The following is a 15511-nucleotide window of genomic DNA, read 5'->3' on the forward strand; positions in this document are numbered from 1 at the left end:
CTCTTTAATATGTAGCTGTCTTTTTTAAGAGACCAAAAGTAGTAGGACAATTATCTCAAAAGCTTTTTAAATATGCTGTATGCACTGTTCCCTCGTTCATCTATCATCAGTTAAGCAGGTAAAAGGTCTGGAACTAATTCCAGGTGTGATATTTGCATTTAAAAATAGCTATTGTGAACTCACAACATGCGGTCAAAGGAGCTCTCATAGGAAAAGAAACAAACCATCATTAGACTGAAAAAAAAAAAGAAGAAATCCATCAGAGATGTAGTAAAAATGTTAGGAGTGGCCAATACAACAGTTTGGTACAGTCTGAATAAAAAAAAAACAAAACATACTCTTCAGCTTGGGAACTCAAAAAGACTTGGACATCAATGGAAACAACAATGGTAGATAATCACAGAATCCTTTCCTGGGTGAATAAAAACCCCTTCACAACATCCAACCAACTGAAGAACATTCTCCAGGATGTAGGAGTTTCAATATCTAAGTCTACCATAAAGAGACCCATCATGGGAGCAAATACACAGGATTCACCAGAAGATGTAAACCATTAATAGACCTTAAAAAAGTTCAGATTAGACTTTCCCAAAAACATCTACATAAGCCGCCCAGTTCTGGATAAGCATTCTTTGGACAGATGAAACTAAGATTAACCTGTACCAGAATGATAGGAAGAAGTGAGTTTGGAGAAGGCTTGGAATGGCTCATGATCCAAAGCATAGCACATCCTTTGTAACACTAGTGGAGGCAGGATGGCTACCAGTGGCACTGAGTCACTAGTGTTTATTGGTGATGTGACTGGACACAGAAGCAGCGGATGAATTTTGAAGTTATACAGGGCGATACTTTCTGCTCAAATTCAAGGTTGATTGAATGGTGCTTCACAGTATAGATGGACAATGACTAAAAACATACTGCATAAGCAACCCAGAAGTTTTTAAAGGCAAAGAAGAAACGCTGAAACGCGTAGTGTGTTAACAGGAGCCCAGCAATAAAAGTTTATTTCATATAAACCACTGGCAGCCGGTTCATTAGGGCTCTAACAGACCGAAGTACCTTCCTTCATATACGCCCACTCCCTAACGGGAAACTCGGTAGTAGCTGCTAAACTGAAAAGGACCTGCCAAGTTTAATCAGAGAATCCAGCTGGAGGACAGGTGATCGCATAGAAACTCTGAGATCCATGGTGCCGGTGGACACAAGGAAAGGAGTCCGGAGCGATACCAAACCTGGATTCAGCAACCACGCTAGCGGTAATAGAAGCAGAGGAGGATTCCCCTTTGGAAAACTCACACGTACCACTGGGGTTGTACGGGGGCCCACAACCTCTACAGGTGAGCAGTTCTTTATATAAATTTTAACAAACCATCCACGGGTGCTCCTCATATGCGCTTTCTTTTTTCTTTATTCACATAAAGGCAAAGAAGAGGAATATTTCGCAATGGTTGAGTCAGTGACTCATGAGCAATTGCTGATAACCAATACGTTTCCAGAAACAAAATTAAAATATGTAACTCAAAAGTCAATATAGCATCATGTGTTACTAAAACATAACCTCTAATTAAAATTTATCTAAAATAGACTAAACATACAATGATCCAACACCTATTTAAAACCGAAGATGATCCGGCCGTCCAGTATAATTAACCATAATAATTAATACCATCAGGACAAAACCAAGTTCTTCAAAAAGAGGGGATTGTTTGTCCGCTCAAAAGCGAGTTACACACAGGAGATAGGTGACACCCAACCAGATGTACTCTTTTCAGATAGATCTATAACTTCAATTGGGCATAAGAAAAGTCAGCAATTTAATAGGTACCAAATTCTTCCCTACACATGTGTATGTTGTTATATCACACATACACGTGAAGTATCAATAACTCTTTAATTATATAGGTATTTAAACCATCAGTGGATGTATAGAAATAATTTTACAAAAATAACATACTCACATGGGATAATTATAACCGATATATAAAAGCACAACATGTACCCGGTACACAATCCCTGTGAAGTATCAGTTATTTGTTATATTCATAACCTGTCCACAAGGTGGATTTCAAAATGAAAATGGTAACCCATCTAAAAAATGACCCTTGATAACAGTCATCAGATCTCAACCCCATCGAACTGCTTTTCAGATGCTTAAGACAAAACCTAAGGCAGAAAGACCCACAAACTAGTAACAACTGAAGTCCGCTGCAGTAAAGTCGGGCAAGGCATCACAAACGTGAAAGTTTGGTGACGTCCATGACTTCAGGAAGTCATTGCCTGCAAAGTATTCTCTACAAATTATTAAAAATTAAAATGTTATTTATGGTAAACTTGTCCAATTATTGTTGACCCCTGAAATGAGGAGGCTTTGTAGAAAGATGGTTGCAATTCCTAAACATTTCAAATTACATTTTTGTTCAACCCCTTTAATTAAACCTGAAAGTCTGCACTTCAGTTGCATTTCAGTTGTTTCCTTGGAAATCAAAAATAGTGGCATGCAGAGTCCAAATCACAAAAATTCTGTCACATTTCTGGACCTAACTGTATATAGTGCAATACTCTATTATTGTAGTACATAGTGTATTTTCTGTACAATGAACCCCAGCCTGCGGAGGACTAAGGTAGCAGTCCCCTGGCTGATATAGTAATCCCGACGGGAAATGGAGCACCATCGCACCGGCAATTGCGCCACTGAAATGCAGGTCAGTGATTGATAGCAGCATCTGATTCGTAAACAGCAGTGATCGGAGCACAGCTCCAACTGCTGTCAGGCTATGTGCCCACGGGACTCTGTATCTGCGGATATTTCTGCAGCTAAATCCGCAGCATTCCCCCGGAAACTGCACCTTTGCATAGGTGCGGATTTCACATTTTTTGACATTCACTTGCATGGGCAAAATCCGCAGGTAAATCCGCAGGAATAATTGACATGCTGCTGATTTTTCCGCAGGGAAATTCGCATTATTTCCGCTGCGGAAAAAAACGCAGCGTGGGCACAGCAGTTCCCAAATGCCATAGAAATGGCTGAGCAGTAGCTGTGCTGCAGATTTTTGAAAAATCCGTGGAATTTCCGCGAAAAATCCGCGGCTAATTCCGCGCATTTTCCGCAGCGTGGGCATATAGCCTTAAGAGACAGATGCCAGACATGTACCACTGTCAATAAATGCTGGTGTGAAGGTGGCTCAGTCCCTGAGCCAGCTCCATACAGCCCTTCGTACTCTGATCTAAAATGTCTCAGGTTGTTTTGTGGTTAAATAATTGAATCCAATAGAAAATATTTGCTTATACAACTGTAACTTCCATTGGTGCCTCTCTAATTGCCATTATAATTTAATTCCTCACTACCTTAAATTATCATATCATGTAATGTCTAGGGTGTTGATCATTAAAAGTGATGTCCAGAACTTTAACAATGATGGCTTAAGGCCACGTTACACGCAACAACATCGCTAACGAGATGTCGTTGGGGGTCACGAAATTCGTGACGCACATCAGGCCTCGTTAGCAATGTCGTTGCGTGTGAAACGCAGGAACGACCGTTAATCAAAAATACTCACAATATCGTTGATCGTTGACACGTCGTTCTAATCTCAAAAATCATTGCTGTTGCAGGACGCAGGTTGTTCGTCATTCCTGTGGCAGCACACATCGCTGTGTGTGACACCGCAGGAACGAGAAACATCACCGTACCTGCGGCTGCCGCCAATGAGGAAGGAAGGAGGTGGGCGGGATGTTACAGCCGCTCATCTCCGCTTCTTTTGGGCGGACCGCTTAGTGACGCCACAAGAACCTCTCCCTTAGAAAGGAGGCTGTTCGCCGGCCACAGCGACGTCACTAGGCAGGTATGTGTGACGGGTGTTAGCGATCTTGTGCGCCACGGGCATCGATTTGCCCGTGACGCAGAACAGACGGGGACGGGTGCTTTCACCACTGACATCGCTAGCGATGTCGCTGTGTGTAAAGTGGCCTATACCCTCAGTATAGGTCATTAATGTCTGATCGGTGGGAGTGGAACACCTGGCACTCCCAGTGCTGCCGACGGACAGAATACCTAGTTGTGGAGCTGCACAGCTCCATCAACTGTACAGTGGTGGCGCAAGGTACCAAATATTCACCCCCTTATTCGAATCAATTGGGACCAGATGTGCAGTAAACAGTGGCTGGGGCCACTATTCAGCTGATGGAGCCGTGCTGTCCAGCTCCGCAACTGAATAGTTTTGACCGCTGGCAGCCCCAGGAGCAGCTCATCAGTGGGGCTGGGAGATGTTACACTTCCACCGATCAGACATTGATGACCTATCCTGAAAATAGGCTATCAATGTGAAAGTCCTGGAAAACCCCTTTAAAATGACTGCAATGTTGTTATACTGAAAAAGAATGTGCAGAAGGAAGCTCTGCCATATCCCTTCATGTGTAGTAACATGCTCGCAGGAGATATTCAGATCTAGTCCTTGAGACACCAGGAGTGCTGAGGCTAAGAAGCTACACACACTGCTGTCTACCATTTCTGAATTCTGAGCGGCTGCTTTGACCTAGAAGTGTCCCACACCACGCAGTGTCCAGCTCTCTACAGGTCACAGCAGCGGAGCGTCACAGGCACCTGTCATATTTTTTTAAGACATCAGAAAAACAAAATCTTAGCCAGAATATTGTATTATAGTGATTAGCCAGAACAAATGTGATTTGGTAATTCAAAGTATTTAGAAACCTATAATTATATTTCCTTTTTTTATCCCCAGAAAACTTTTAAACATGTAAGTGTATCAACTATGTAAAGCTCAGCATATTGTGCTCATATTCTAAATACTCACTTAATAAAACGTCAAAAAGAATTTTAGTAAATGTCAAAAGCTATGAAACCCAACTATGTGCTATGTTAGGCTTGTATCAAAACGGCCCGAAATATGGAGCTCCGCACTTCAAAATTGCATGCAAAATACTCACGTGGTGACGGACTCATTAAAGATCTGCCAATAACTGGCTAAAATTAAAAACAGGAATAACGGAAAGATCAGAAGGAGTCCTATCTAGAAAGCTACACACATATACACTGATACTATGTGACATTAACACTGTAGCATGTCTAGACACAAACCTTACAAATAGTATCTGTTAAGCAATGTGTACACAGAATTTTTTGAGATGATCAAGGAGACACCACTTCAGGAACTGTTCCTTCTATGTGGCGCTTTGTATGTAAATTTTGTCTGTCCTAAAATGCCTCTGGTAACATTTTCCTGGCATGTTTCTGTAAAGGTTTGTGCGCTTTCTCTGGGTGATGATTTGTAATGTTTATTTTAAATCCTTTTCAGGTATACTCAAATTTGGAAGTTATACTCTATCTGCTGGATAGGAAGTAATTTCCCGCTCGCTGGAGGGGTTTGACCGCTGGGACCCCAACCGATCCCAAGAACTTCAGAGCCCCGAGTGAATGGAGCGGTGGTCAACCTTCAGAACCCTGTGTGAATGGAGCGGTGGTCAACCTTCAGAGCCCCGTGTTAATAGAGCGGTGGTCAACCTTGAGAGCCCTGTGTGAATAGAGCAGTGGTCAACCTTCAGAACCCCATGTGAATGGAGCAGTGGTCAACCTTCAGAGCCTCGTGTGAATGGAGCGGTGGTCAACTATGCGCACTTTCGCTCCATTCATTCATTCTTATGACAGAGCTGAGGACACAGCTCGGCTGATCCCACTAAGAATGAATGGGGCTCATGTGCACATGATAGATATCTGCTCGCTCCATTCATACAGGGCTATTTAGAGCGCCGATTCTCGGAATTGTTGGGGTCCCATCGGTAGGACTCCCAGGAATCAGGAAGTTATCCGATATCCCATAAATATCGAATAACATCCAGACTTGAGCATACCCCTTCAAGTAATGATTAAAATGAGTTTTATAAAGTGAAAAGGCTCATAAAATACTCAACATGCTAAAAAGGACAACCACGAACTTTGTAGCCTTCCCTTTGACTTCTATTCTAAGTATGGAAGGGCTTCATAGCAAAAAACTCCGGAAGAATTGACAGGTCACTTCTTTTCAACACTTGACAATTTAAAAACTAAAGTTAGTAAACAACACTCAAAAGACTAAACGTCTAAACAGCAAGTAGTATTTTCTGCATGTTTTCCAGCTCAGCTCCAAAAGATTCCTCTAAAAACTGCATGTGCACATACCCTTACACTACTCCAAACTCACATTTGGAGACAAAATCATTTGGTTGCCTTAGGAATATAGCATCTATTTAGGATAAAACAAATTTAGGAATTTGTTTTTATGGTATTATTCAGTTTCATATATTTGGATTTTTTTTTTTTATAAAAATATACACTCTAAAAATTTTCAATTACAATGTTAGGAATGGCAATGATCGGAATAAAATAAGATATTGAGAGATTAAAAACGTGTAAACCTTTTCTGGCAAAATCAAAGACATTGTTTAGTGTATCAATCCAGCTTTATAACAATGTATTAGTCTGCAATGCTGACTTCATTACTTATCAGTATTGCTCCTATATGTCCCTATTTTTTTTTTTTGTTACTCTCAAACCATGATCCTTTCCGTAAGAGATCTACATCCACAAAATGCTGTTCTGCTATATATGACTCAGAACATAAAGAAGAGCAGGCCTGATCTTCTAACAGTATCAGGACCTTTGTAACTCTTACACCGTTTTATCCACATGGTATTTTGTTCCCAGTGTGATCAGAGGCTTAATTGAAATTCTTAATCAAAAAACTATATTTTCCAAAGTCATTATCATCAGGGCTAATCAGCTGATCATTGCGAGCTCGCTCTAGCTTGTGACGTAGAACGTTGCTTCTCTCCTCCCATTCCAAGAGTTCAGCTTTTCCATGGGCATAGTTGCACTGGTCTCCATTCGGACAGGAGCCAGATAAGAACCTGCAAGCAAAGGCGCAAGAAAAATAATTTAAATTATCTACAATTTTTTTTTTTTTATAAAACATATGTCCTGTAAATGTGGCTCACAGCATGCCCCCTCAATGTCAGAAGGATCGTGTTAAAGCCTTATGTCAAAAGCATACTGAATATCAGGATTCTTGGCTGGCATGTACCTTCAATAGAAGACTATTACAAGTGTCATTCTGTAGACTTAAGGCGGCGTTACACGCTACGATTTATCTGACAATATGTCGTCGGGGTCACGGATTCCGTGACGCACATCCGGCATAGTTAGCGACGTCGTTGCGTGTGACACCTACGTACGACTCCGAACGATCGCAAATAGGTTGAAAATCGTTGATCGTTGACACATCGTTTACTTTCAAAGTATTGTTCATCGTTTGGAACGCAGCAGACATATTGGTACGTTCGACACCCTGCAAACAAAGAACAACATCCACACGACCGCCTTGGTCAAACAATCTATCGCTAAACGATTTTGCGTCGCTTGTGAGATCTTTACCTGTGACCGCTAATAAACGACCTATGTGCGATCTCGGCAAATCGTAACTACGATCTGGGCGTGTCACATTGCTAATGAGATCGTCAGATAAATCATAGCGTGTAATGGGGCCTATAGAGTGGAATAAGTTGCCTCCAAAAAAAAAAGTATACAGCGTATCCATTTTTTTGCAGGATGTTTCAAGATGAAAAAGCGGCCCCGATTCAGCTTTTCTATACCGCAAAATACAAATATGAGGCTAAAAAGAAAACTTTTTGCCTCGGCTGGGTAAATCAGGCCCTATGCTTGTAGCTTTTCCCCAACATAACCAAAACATAGGGCTTTACAATATACAAACACTCTTGTCTTACAACTGACAGTATGAAGTCAAGCACTGTGTGCATATAAGGCTCTGTTCAGATCACATTAAAGGGATCGTCCACTACTAGAACAACCCCTTCTGATTCCACGTTTGCCCCAGGTAAAATAATAAAGATTATTCTCACCTCCCATACCGGTCCCATTCCAGTGGAGCAGCGCCTTGCGGTACGGGGCTCATGTGGGGTTGTGATATCACGTGAGCCCCACGTCTAATTAGTGCTGGCTTCCTCCTTGCTACCATCGGACCAAACAAGTTAATCAACAGGAAGTGAGCGCTGCGACTGAACTCACTTCCTGTTGATTGTTCGTTTGGTACGAAGGTGGGGGAGAAGGAACCCGGCGCTGGGGCTCGCGTGATGTCACAATTCCAAGTGATGCTTAGCACCGCTGGAATGGCGCCAGTACAGCAGGTGAGTATAGGCTTTATTATTTTACCTGGGGCAAACATGTTGACTCAGAAAGGGTTGTCCTAGTAGTGGACAACCCGTTTAAAAGGGGTTTGCCAGTTTCCAAAATCATCATCATTCCACCAGAGAAGTATGCTTTTCTACAGCGCTGGAGAGGAGTTTCACAAAATCGGAAACATTCTTTAATGTGCTGTGTACAGGGCCTTGAATGCTAGACTTCATACAGTCAATGGCAGCTGTGGGACAGGAGTCTTTGTAAATGGTGCTGTTGTCATCTTTTATGCAGTACACATAGATGAAAGCTCGCTTGTAATCTAGGACATAACATAACCTTTCCTACTCGTAGCCAAATCCCATATCAGTCAAACTATCCAAACGTCTGTCTAGTCTGTGACATTTAAGGGTGTGGACAATATATCATTTTCCTAATGTGTTGGGGACATGATTTTGTGGCTCTTATTGATACAGTATACAAGTATGGCCGGTCCCCCTTCTCACAGACTGCACAGTGCACCTCTGGTCTCAGTTAGGATGTAACACCATCAATCTTTTTTGACAACCTACTTTTTACATATGCTAGAATAGCCAGTAGGGAAACGATGCTGCCAGATGTTCTGATCATCTTCAGAGTGAAACACCTTCTCTTTATGCTTTTCTGATGAAATATGCATCTTCCATTGACGTTCACTATTGCAGTTTTTACCACAAAGCCAGCAATGAAAATCAACCTGCACATGAAAATGCACACAGATGAAATTACACAATTTAATTTCCAAGGATGCTTTAAAGTTTAAAGCAGTTGTCCAATATCAGAAAAATGTCTGCCATATTCTGTGAGCGATATAAAAAACATAGTACGGTGTCTCTGTTGTTTGGCTGGCAGTGAGCTCAGTAACCCATACCATCTACATGGGCAGAGCCACCAAGCTTACTGATTGGCTGCAGCACTGCCAACATGATGTCAACTCTACAGCCAAACCTGCACGGGTGGAGACCCCACACTAGACCCGGGAGCAATACCTATTTTAATACAGTCATTGCCGAAAGTGTTGGCACTAGGGATGAGTGGACTCCTGGCGTTTCGGGTTCACTTAAAGTTCGGATCAGGACCCGAACTTGACCCCAGACACCATATAAGTCAATGGGTACCTGAACTTCTGTGCTCTAAAATGGTTGTAGTAGGGGCTGCAAAAGGAAGTAAAATGGGGGCTATTTTAGGTGGATAGGGAATAAAATTAAAAAAACGGCCTGGGATCCCGCCTATTTTTGATAACCAGCACCGGTAAGGGTATGTTCACACATCAGGTTTTTGCTGTGCGGCACAATCCGATGCTTTGCGGGAAAAACGCATCCGTTTTTTTTTTGCCGCCGGGTATGTTTTTTCCTCATAGACTTTTATTAGCGCCGGATTGTGCCGCATGTACTTGCGTTTGATCCGGTTTTTTTTGCCGGATGCGGCAAAAATAGTCACTCTGGCAGCCGCACAGAGGAACGTTTTTTGCCAGCGTCAAAAAACTGCATAGCGCCGGGTGCGGCGCTGTGCGGCATGGTGCATAATGAAAGTCTATGCGCGCCGGATCCGGTGGCATGCATCAAACGCCGGAAGCATGTACCGGATCCAGTTTTTACTTCTGAGCATGCCCAGAAGTGATATAAATTCATTGCTTGTCAGAAAATCACTCACTCTTACTCACTGACTCACTCTCACCCACTCACCAGCATGGCGCTGCACGGCTGTCACAAAGCTCTGGCGGCTTCTCCTGATTTGACAATGCCGGCGCCCATTATTCAATCTCGTATTCACTGCTTCCCCCGCCTACCAGCGCCTATGATTGGTTGCAGTCTGACACGCCCCCATGCTGAGTGACAGCTGTCTCACTGCAACCAATCACAGCCGCCGGTGGGCGGGTCTATATCTTGCAGTAAAATAAATAAAATAAATAATTAAAAAAAAAAAACGGCGTGCGGTTCCCCCCCAATTTTGATACCAGCCACGATAAAGCTACATGGCTGAAAGCTTGTATTCTCAAGATGGGGAGCTCCACGTTATGGCGAGCCCCCCAGCCTAGCAATATCAGCCAGCAGCCGCCCAGAATTGCCGCATCCATTAGATGCGACAGTCCCGGGATTCTACCCAGCTCATCCCGAATTGCCCTGGTGCGGTGGCATTCGAGGTAATAAGGGGTTAATCATGGCAGGCGTCTATGAGACACCCCCAATGATTAACCTGTAAGTGAAAGTAAATAAACACATACACTCAAAAAAATACTTTATTTGGAATAAAAGACCAAAAAACATCCTCTCACCATTTTATTAAAATCCCCAAACACCCCTCCAGGTCCGACGTAATCCACAGAGGTCCAACGACGCTTTCAGCTCTGCTACATGAAGCTGACAGGAGCGGCAGTAGAACACCACCGCTCTCTATCAGCTCCACGCAGCAACTGAAGTGAGCCGCACTGTCAGTGGTGACGTCACTGAGGTAGTGCCGGGGCGTGTGCCATGATGATGCGTGCAGTAGTGCCTGCGTGTGTGGTGATGATGCGTGCGGTTCTGCCTGCGTGTGCAGTGATGATGCGTGCGAGAGTGCCCGCGTGTGCGGTGATGATGCATGCGAGAGTGCCTGCGTGTGCGGTGATGATGCGTGCCAGAGTGCCTGCGTGTGTGGTCATGGTGCGTGCCAGAGTGCCTGCATGTGCGGTGATGATGTGTGCGGTAGTGCCTGCGTGTGCGGTGATGATGCGTGCGGTAGTGCCTGCGTGTGCAGTGATTATGCGTGCGGTAGTGCCTGCATGTGCGGTGATGATGCGTGTGGTAGTGCCTGCATGTGCGGTGATGATGCGTGTGGTAGTGCCTGCGTGTGCGGTGATGATGCGTGCGGTAGTGCCTGCGTGTGCGGTGATGATGGGGGCGGTAGTGCCTGCGTGTGCGGCGATGATGGGGGCGGTAGTGCCTGCGTGTGCGGTGATGATGGGGGCGGTAGTGCCTGCGTGTGCGGTGATGATGGGGGCGGTAGTGCCTGCATGTGCGGTGATGATGGGGGCGATAGTGCCAGTGTTTGTGTGGTGATGATGGGGTTTCTCTCTCTCAGCATAAAAAAAAAAACAAAAAAAAAAAAAAAAAAACAACTGATCCGTTTTTTTACCGGATCCGTCGCATCAGTTTTTACACAATCTGAGACGGATCTGTTGCATCAGGCACAAACCGGATTCTGCCTCACTGGAAAAAACGGACGTGTGAACTTAGCCTAAAGCAGACAACTGTGGGCTGCAACCCTCAGCTTTGAGCTTTATCTTTGCTGGTTATAAAAAAAATAGAGGACATCCCAGGCAGTTTTTTTTTGTTTGTTTTCAATTATTTAAATAGATATTTTAAAAAAAAAAAAGGCCTGCGCTTCACCTTATTTTTGATACCCAGCCAAGTAAAAGCAGCAAGCTGAAGGCTAGTATTATCAGGCTGGGAAGATCAGATCAATGGTTATTTGGCCCATCCCAGCCTAAATATAGCAGACTGAAGTCACCCCAGAAAGCTCGTGCTCAAGTTTGAGCCCCAGACAAATTGCGTCTGGTACGAACCCCGAACTTTACATTTCAGATTCGTTCCTGATATTTTTAAAGGGAACCTGTCAGGTCAAAAAAAAAAAAAAAAAGAGTTCTAACCTGACAGGTTCCCTTTAAAAAATATCAGGAATAAACATTTGTATTTTTGCATGGTGAGTAAAAAAATAATCACGAGACCTTGATTAGCTGTTCTCCCTCTATATGCCATCCTCAAAGGGTTAAAATCTAAAATAAAAACCTAAAATGTAGTATAAAGTGCAACTTCTGATACTTTCTGAGGGATTAATGTAATCAAATTAAAGCAACTTACTGCAGTTTCTGCATAGTCGGTGGGAAGGTGGATTTGTTTGTTCACTTGACTTGAAGCCTCATTCTCTTTTGCACTTTTTCTGCTGTTCAGCCTTTCATTCAACTGTTCCATATCCTGAACTGAGCAGAAAGTGAGAATGTTACAATTCAATTCACACATAACCGTAAGCACATCATCAGACGATGATCACTGGTACACGCAAAAATGGCTGATAGGCAACCGGTTACCGGCTCTCTTTTTTTGACCATCTGAATTAAGAATAAAGCTGGAATTGGACTGGTTACTTTCGAGGAAATCCGTCAGCAGGTTTTCCCATGAAATCTGAGAGCAGCATGATGTAGGGGCAAAACCCCTGATTCCAGCGATGTGTCACTTACTACGGTGTGTTTTGCGGTTTCAATAAATTCAATGTTTTATCAGCAGGAGATTATCACTAGAGGACTAGGTGTCTCCTAACATGCTGTGAGTAAAGGCCCAGTTACACACAACGACTTACCAGCGATCCTGAAAACGATGCGACCTGATAGGGATCGCCGGTAAGTCGCTGGGAGGTCGCTGGTGAGATGTCACACAGTCAGTTCTTACCAACGATGCAGGAACAATACTGGTCACAGTAGCGACCTGTATAACAATCTCAGCAGTCACTGTGACCCTGTCACAGAGTGTCAAACACAGCGATGTGTCCTGCCCAGCAGGACATCGCCTTTGAAGAAAATGGCCTGGACCATTCTGCAACGACTAGAGATCTCACAGCAGGGGCCTAATCGCTGGTAGATGTCACACATAATGAGATCGCTAACGGGATCGCTACTGCGTCACCGAAACCGTGACTCAGTAGCGATCTCGTTATGTGTGACGGTACCTTAACTCGAACCGATCACTGATTAGCTTTTGTGTCAATATATAGTGTATACGAAAGCTTCCAATCAATGGTGTGGGCAAGGTTATACAGAGCTTAGCATTCTGGGCACTGTTAGATCTGCAGCAGAGAAAACAGTGATGATATAAAATTGATAGCAAGCAGAGCTACAAGAGAAAGATATCTGGGAATCAGGGTCTCTGTCCCTACATTATGTTGCTCTCAGAAGAGGTAGAAAAAACCTGGTGGCAGATTCCCTTTAAACATTTCATTAAAGGGGTTGTCTCAAACGTATAAATGGGTAAAACTGCAATGTATTTGTAAAAAGAAGCAACTTGGAGATCTACCCCTAAAAGGGATTTTTAATTCCATAGTGTACACAACTCATTGCCAAGGTTAATGGCCAAGCTGCAGTCGGTTATCTAGTCAAGAAGCATGTAACATGAGCAGGCCCTATACTTTTTAGCTTTGCATAGCTCTGGTGCTGACTGGACCTGACCAGCCTTAGGGGTGCTTCACACACCGCGAGATCGCTGCTGAGATCGCTGCTGAGTCACGTTTTTTGTGACGCAGCAGTGACCTCATTAGCGATCTCGCTGTGTGTGACACAGAGCAGCGATCTGGCCCCTGCTGTGAGATCGCTGCTCGTTACACACAGCCCTGGTTCGTTTTTTTATTGCTGCTCTCCCGCTGTGAAGCACAGATCGCTGTGTGCGACAGCGAGAGAGCGACGAAATGAAGCGAGCAGGGAGCAGGAGCCGGTATCTGGCAGCTGCGGTAAGCTGTAACCAGGGTAAACATCGGGTAACCAAGGTGGTTACCCAATATTTACCTTCGTTACCAGCCTCCGACGCTCTCATGCTGCCAGTGCCGGCTCCCTGCTCTCTGCACATGTAGCTGCAGTACACATCGGGTTAATTAACCCGATGTGTACTGTAGCTAGGAGTGCAGGGAGCCAGCGCTAAGCAGTGTGCGCGGCTCCCTGCACATGTAGCGACGTTATGATCGCTGCTACGTCGCTGTGTTTGACAGCTAAGCAGCGATCATAACAGCGACTTACAAGGTCGCTGTTACGTCACAGAAAAAACGGATTTTTGTGTACTCACCGTAAAATAGTTTTCTCTTAGCCATCATTGGGGGACACAGGACCATGGGTGTTATGCTGCCTATCCATAGGAGGACACTAAGTAGATGCAAAAGCATAGCTCCTCCTCTGCCGTATACACCCCCTGGCCGGGCCAGGCAAGCTCAGTTTTAGTACACAAGCAGTAGGAGAAAAAAAACAGTAAAAACTTCTCAACAGAGGAACACGAGAAAAGAAGAGTCATAACCAAATAAGGTACTGAGAGAACCAAGGCCCAACAGGGCAACAGGGTGGGTGCTGTGTCCCCCAATGATGGCTAAGAGAAAACGATTTTACGGTGAGTACACAAAAATCCGTTTTCCTTTGACGCCTCATTGGGGGACACAGGACCATGGGACGTCCTAAAGCAGTCCATGGGTGGGTAAACAAACAACGCAACCCAAGGACTAGGAACCAGTCCCAGATAGCCAGGAGCGCCTACTGAGATAGGTACTCCACTATCGTTTGCAGAATTTTCCTACCTAGGTTCGCCTCAGCCGAAGCCTGGGTATGGATTCAGTAATGCTTTGAAACAGTATGTAGGCAAGACCAGGTCGCAGCCTTACACCTCTGTTCCACTGAAGGCTGATGCCTAATGGCCCAAGGGGCGCCAACTGCTTGCGTGGAATAAGTCCGCAGCCCACTAGGAATGGGCTTAAGTTGCAAACGGTAGACTTCCTGGATCGCAGAGCGAATCCAGCGAGCCAGCGTTGCCTATGAAGCTGCCTGTCCTTTCTTAGGCCTTTCAGGAATGACGAACAAGGAGTCTGTGTTCCTAAAGGGGCTGTCCTGGGTACGTAATATCTGAGAGCCCTCACAAGATCTAGCGAATGTAGAAACCTATCCACCCTATGGACTGGGTGTGGCCAAAAAGGAAGTCAGAACAATGTCCTCGTTCATATGAAACGGGGAAATAACCATCAGAAGAAAATCCGGAAGGGGGCGTAGAACCACCTTGTCCTGATGAGAGATCAGAAAGGGTTTGCGGCAAGAGAGTGATGCCAGTTCCGAAACTTGTCTGATGGACGTAATCGCCACTAAGAAGGTTACCTTCCAGGAGAGAAGAGCAAGAGAAGATTCCTTAAGAGGTTCAAAAGGGGACCTCTGGATACCGTCCAAAACGAGATTGAGGTCCCATGGGTCCAGCGACCGTTTATACAGGGAAACTAGATGGGAAACACCCTTGAGGAAAGTCTTGACTTGCGGATTGCAAGCTAGGCGGTATTGATAGAATATTGAGAGAGATGAAACCTGCCCCTTAAGGGAGCTGAGGGCCAACCCCTTTTGCAACCTGACTGCAAAAAAAAATAATCAAGAATTCTGGGGATCGCCAGAGGCATAGGTTGGACATTAGATTCCCTGCACTGGAAAAGGAAAATTTTTCCACGTACGGTGGTAAATATGGGATGAAGGCTGGCTTTCGGGCACTGTACAAGGTGGAGATGACCGCAGGAGAGAATCTCCCTCTT

The 15511-nt window shown here is 44.4% G+C and overlaps 1 protein-coding gene across 1 annotated transcript in view; it reads right to left on the reverse strand.

The window, feature by feature from the left end:
- Positions 1-2563: 2563 nt before the first annotated feature.
- Positions 2564-15511, reverse strand: part of ZC3H7A (zinc finger CCCH-type containing 7A) — a 188786-nt gene continuing 175838 nt past the window's right edge. Inside the window, exons 21-23 of the mRNA XM_075317930.1 lie at positions 12061-12179; positions 8755-8918; positions 2564-6900 (exon numbers count right to left, since the gene is read on the reverse strand). Of these exons, the coding sequence (XP_075174045.1) occupies positions 6711-6900; positions 8755-8918; positions 12061-12179 (473 nt within the window). The 3' untranslated portion in view covers positions 2564-6710. The remainder of the gene's footprint in view (positions 6901-8754; positions 8919-12060; positions 12180-15511) is intronic.

This window comes from Anomaloglossus baeobatrachus, chromosome 7, assembly GCF_048569485.1.
Source record: "Anomaloglossus baeobatrachus isolate aAnoBae1 chromosome 7, aAnoBae1.hap1, whole genome shotgun sequence".
NCBI lineage: Eukaryota > Metazoa > Chordata > Amphibia > Anura > Aromobatidae > Anomaloglossus > Anomaloglossus baeobatrachus.